This window comes from Littorina saxatilis, linkage group LG6, assembly GCF_037325665.1.
Source record: "Littorina saxatilis isolate snail1 linkage group LG6, US_GU_Lsax_2.0, whole genome shotgun sequence".
NCBI lineage: Eukaryota > Metazoa > Mollusca > Gastropoda > Littorinimorpha > Littorinidae > Littorina > Littorina saxatilis.
Window position 1 is genome coordinate 7,835,936 of NC_090250.1, and position 5,784 is coordinate 7,841,719.

At 39.7% G+C, this 5,784-nt stretch overlaps 1 protein-coding gene across 6 annotated transcripts in view; it reads right to left on the bottom strand.

Annotated features, from left to right (window-relative positions):
- Positions 1-1,504: 1,504 nt before the first annotated feature.
- Positions 1,505-5,784, bottom strand: part of LOC138968406 (C-Jun-amino-terminal kinase-interacting protein 4-like) — a 135,613-nt gene continuing 131,333 nt past the window's right edge. For 5 of the 6 annotated variants that reach the window (XM_070340994.1, XM_070340993.1, XM_070340991.1 and 2 more), the window contains 2 exons: positions 5,273-5,455; positions 1,505-1,998 (listed from right to left, as the gene is read on the bottom strand). In XM_070340994.1, the coding sequence (XP_070197095.1) occupies positions 1,883-1,998; positions 5,273-5,455 (299 nt within the window). In that variant the 3' untranslated portion in view covers positions 1,505-1,882. The remainder of the gene's footprint in view (positions 1,999-5,272; positions 5,456-5,784) is intronic. The other variant, XM_070340990.1, reaches the window with a different exon arrangement.

Consider the following 5,784-nt stretch of genomic DNA (forward strand, 5'->3'; position numbering starts at 1 on the left):
GGGAAAATCAACAAAGGAGTTTGATTTCAGAAGGTGGGTATGTGACAACACACGTAGCTTCCTGTTCACAAAATGAGAATATCAGATGGTTTCACTTTGCGTCTGTCATAACACACACATGTGACATGGCGATTTTGGTTGTTCTTGCCAGAATCATTCTATGATCATGAGGAATATATTTGATTTAATAGATCTCATTCGTGAACGAAAACGCATCTGCTTGATATACATGCACTAAAAACAAACAGAAAATAAATAAAAACATTAGCACATATGTACGTATTTATTTATTCCTTCATTCATTCACTGCCAGTCGCTCCGCGCAGTCTCACTCAGGCGAACAGCCACGTGACAGTCACGTGAACCAATCACAGACAAGCAATATGGCCAGGCAGAGATACGAGAAGCTACAGAAGAACCACAAAGAAGCAACCTGATATTCACAGAAAAGACATGCTGTTCGTCTCCCCGGATAGCGCAAGACACACAAACAGTAATGACAAGTTTGAGAACTTTAAATACTACTGTTTCTTCTCGTGTTTGTAATTGACTGAAAGCGGTTTGTGGATGAGGTAATTTCTTACATCGAGGACTCGTCTTAATTAAACATTCATTTCTTAATGTCAACGAGTAAGACTACAAAATCTTTCATTTCCGTAAGGATAAACATGTAGAGTCAAACCTGCCCCGGTGACAACCTCTCGACAACGGCCACCTGCCTATTACCACCATCCATAAGGATCCCTGACAATTGTTTTGTTTTTAGTTAGACAAATACCTTTGTCTTTTTATTGCGACCACCTTTGGTCGGCCCCTTTGGATGGTCGCTATAGACGGGTTGGACTGTAGCATGTAGCCATCTTCATATCCTTCGCTGTTGATTCCAGACACGGATCAAATCCTTGACCCTAGCCCTTCATTTGAATAATTCCCAATTGATAGGCCAATGTTAATTTAGCTTGTTTAAAAGATGCGCCGACAACTGTACCTCAGTCTTAAACGAGGTCAAATGCCCTCTCACGCGGTAGTAATGTAATGCCCTCTTCCAGTGCTGACGAGGAAGCGATACCAGCTTCCCACATCCAAGGAAACAGACAGCCCTGGGGAGCCGCGATTAGGACCCCTTTAGACTTGCAGACGACTTTCGTTCTTTTTGACAAAGTCTTCTCAACCCCTTCCCCCCCCCCCCCCCCCCCCCCCCACTCCCCTCCCCCCTCTTCATCGCAGACGACTTTCGTTCTTCCTGAATAAGTCTACTCGACACCCTTCAAAATCCCCGGCACACTTACTCGGGCACTCTTCCCTAAACCTCGGTCAGTTCAAAAGATGTTAGTAGGTGTTCGATAGTCGGATTCGCCCTCACTTCAAATACAACCAGAAAGCGTTACTCCGGGCAGACGAGGCGTGAAACAAATCATGTGCTGCAGTCAACTCACAAAATAACACACACACACACACACACACACACACACACACACACACACACACACACACACACACACTATTAAGCAGATGCAAGTTTACTCCTCTCACAAATTTAAAACAAAAGCAGAAAAAAAAGTTCGATTCGTAAGATTTGATCAGCAGGTCAAGTTCATAACGCATGCGCACCAATACATGTATCACTAGATTAAAAATAAACTTGTGACACTTATCAAAACTTTCAGTCCAATCGGCCGACAATACACCAACGTTTAAAGAAAACATGCTTACTAAAAAACAATCACACAAGCTCACCAGTACAGAAAAACACTAGCATTTAAATAAAACAACACACTCACGAAGAGGCAGAAATCACTGAAGACTCCAAAGAGAAAAGCGATTCGTGGGAACTAAAAAGAAACCAGGGGAAGTAACACTGCGAGTTTTGACTGAGGGGAGGTCACTCTGTGTTGGTGACCTGCCAGACGATAAGATGGCTGCGGTCGAGCTTGCTGAGGGACTCTGGTTTGACCTCCTCCACGTTTGCAGGCTCCGCTGGGTTCTCTTCGTCTTCACCTGCTTTAGAAAGTAACATAGAGCGGTTAAATTCAAAGTCAGTACTTTCTGCAGTATCCTTAATAAACTCTCTTTAGTATCCTTAATGAACTCTCTACAGTATCCTTAATGAACTCTCTTCAGGAAAAACTTAATGTAATGTAATAATTTTTTTTACAAAAACTGGTTAATTGCTGTTGTGTTTTCTTTTTGTTTTGATGTTTAACTCTCTTCTGTATCGTAAATTAACTCTCTTCGGTATCCTTAATGAAGTCTCTTTAGTATTCTCAATGAACTCTCTTCAGTATCCGTAATGAACTCTTTACAGTATCCCAAATGAACTCTTTTCAGTATTCTTAAAGGACTCTCTTCAGTATCCTCAACGAACTCGCTTCAGTATCCGAAATTAACTTTTTTAGTCAACAAAACGCCACGAGTTACGTTCTATGAACACAAGAGGTTTACAAAACGTATTAAAACGTCAAGTCAAAATTACTGCTTTTCTTGACACGATTTTGCTTCTGTTCCCATGATTCTAAAGTGTTGTACCTTGCAAGAGCTTCTTTTTTTTTTTTAAGTTGGGGCACTAAAATAGAAGATTATCAAAAATGGTCTTGCGAAAAGGCCACACTGTTAACAACTTTAAATGACAGCATTTCAAACCTTCTAGTTGACAAGTTATACGTTAACGAGTGTTCGTTTAAAAAAAAGTAATAATCTTGTTGCTTTAAAATTGTGATTGCAAACTTGATTACGAGTTAACAAGGAGAATATTTTTGATGGATTTTTAATTAATGTACAACACCGAATTTCTGTCTACGGACACTCTGAATAGGGTTAACATGCGGCACAAATAAATACACAGCTTTCTTTAAGGAAACAACAGTGATGGAGACACTGTTTCTAACAAAACAATACGACAATTCACAACTTGTGTGGGGTGGATTGAAGGCCTCACAATACTTACACATGTCTACATTTCTGCTAAAATAATTCTACTCGTATACGTAAGAAGTTCTTGGTGTTAAATTAACTATTCAAACAAATTTTCTTACACTCAAAACTAGAAGTTTTCCAATGTGAACACACTTTTTGCAACCATTTGTGTGAGATACTATATAATTCTACTTTCAGAAGAAGAACACATTTTAAACGCTATTTAGTGTTTACCATGTGTGCTACTTTTGCAAGTAGATTTATATCGTATCTCACACAGTGTTCACAACAAGTTACAAAAATGTATTCACATTTGAACGCTTCTAATTGAATGTACGGATGCACTAACTACAACTATCATAATGAACACGCCAATTTAACAAGAGTGCCTAGAAAGCAAAAACTCGGTAAATCCTGATCGAAAAATGAAACGAGGAAAAAGAAAAGACCAACAAAAACACTGCACTGGCTATGTAACTGCTATTTCGCCCATCTTCGAGAACATTACGACTGTACACAACAAATATATACGTCATATTTAATCTGATGTATATCTAGTTGTAAGTCCCCCCCCCCCCCCCCCCTAAAAAAACCCAAAAAAAACAACAACAACAACAAACCAACAACAACAACAACAACAACAAACCAACAACAACAACAACAACAACAAACCAACAACAACAACAACAACAAACCACTAAAATCTCTTTTCCAAATCTGATGGAAATCAAGTTTCAGAACTAGTACTTGTATCTAAATGAAACACGATCACGAACAAATACTGAACTATCTACAGTAGGCTATAAATACTTCACCTCTAATAGCAATCTAAGTAATAACCAGTAAAGAAGGCGTAAACGAAAAAATGGCTGAATACCCTAATGGATGCTATTAACGATTCTACATTTTATGAAAAATCAATCTCCATCAGCAAAATATTCAGCCATTTTGTCGCAAACAACCTCCTTCAATAAAGAAGTTATGTTTTCAACGAAAAACAAAATACATCTTCCAAGATTCTTGCTTCATCTCTTCAAGTCAAAAACTGTTGTTGTATAGTCCAGCCGAGGGGCGAACAGAGGACGTTTTTTCAATTATTTAAACAAAAAATCAAAGCAACTTTCATTTAGTGCAAAAGACGATTAGTTCAAGACAATCAGTTTGATCTTAGGTTAAAAGGTTTTAGTGCTATTCTTAATCGTTTTTGCTCCACCCTGGTGAATTTTTGAGTGATATGTAGGTGTCACTTACAACATTAATTCAGCAAAAAATAAATCAAAATAAAACAATCTCACACTGCTTAGAATGCGGCCACGCTATTAATTGTGGGTATGTGTCCAAGTTGTATGATGCTCAAAAGGCCAACAAAAAAAATAGTCTGTTTACGGTAACCCGACCGACCCTATTTTTTTCGCGCGACCCTAGACTTTTTTTTGGCATTTGGGAAAGAAAAAAAAAATAACGTAAAAATATGGTTTTTTGAAGAGAAAAAAAGAAGAAAAAAATCCCGACCTACCGACCCTATTTTTTGGGCCTATGTTACCGTAAACAGACCTTTTTTTTTTTTTTGCCTAATCACACGTGAACGCCTGGACAGATATGTCATCAATCGCTCACGCCAGAAGGACTGAACCTTTCAACTGGTAGCTGGCTAAACAAAATCGACAAATTCCTCAGACTCGAACCATAAAAGGTTTGTATATCCTGCTCTTCGTAGAAAACACAACTTCTCTAAAAACAACAAAACAAACCCGGAAACAGCAGAAGGAAAAACCACGACGGGACGGGAACCAAACTCTTTACTACAGTGTTCCACTTTTGAACACCCTCTCTCTAACAAGTTTTGAACACATCGTCATACACTAGAAGCAAAAGGCAGTACATGGTAAGCATTTGCAATCATTTGAAAGTAGTGTTTACCATGCGCTACCTTTTGCTATTAGAGTAATGTAGTTAAGTCAAACTGTGTTCTAAGCTGGTTACAGAAAGGCTGTTTAAAAGTGGAACACTTCATGAGACGAATTCCCAAAATAACTCCGTCAGGTTTTTATGGGTTGCGGGAGAGTGACCTTTTCCTTTGGAGGGGCCAATCACTAGCGAGGAGTCTGTCGGAAACACGTAGAAACACGCGTGTGTTTCCTTCACACCCTGCCTCACTAGTGATTGGCCCCTCCAATATTTGTACGAGGTTCTACAAGAAAAGTTCACTCTTCCACTACCCACACAAACCGGACGGAGTTATTTTCGAAGATCGTTTTTTTTAGAGCGCAACTGCATTTATGGGCACGCCACAGACGACGAAGACGACGATGAAACCACAATGAGAAAGACAAAGAGAGAGAAGAAAAGTGCAACGCACGATGAAAGAGAGACTCGTTACCCATCCTGAAATCCACGTAGCCCTCGCCCCCGGACAGAATAAGCTTGCAGTTGCTGGGCGGCGCCGGGGTGGCCTCGAGACGACTGGGTAAGGAGTCTGAGAGAGGCCCGTCTGCGCTGGACTCAAGTTCCGAAGCGGCACTCATCCCCCTGCGTGGCAAACCTGCAAGGTAGGAAAATTCTTGTTGATGAGCAAACAAAGAATATTGAAAATTAAATGTGATGGTTTTTCACATTTACACACACCTATAGCAGTGCCAGAGAGAGATGGGGGGGGGGGGGGAGGAGTGTAGCAGAGGAATATTGAAAAGAATATTGAAAAGACAATTTTATACCATAATTATGGCGGATTAAATTCTTGTTCTTGTTCTTGAAGGTATTATAGTGAGGGTTTAGTAAAGGTAATTAGGAATGCTGCAGAAGAGTGACAAATGCGGACCTAAAAGTTTTAAATGATGATCAAATCTGAGGTTTCATCATTACCTCCACACA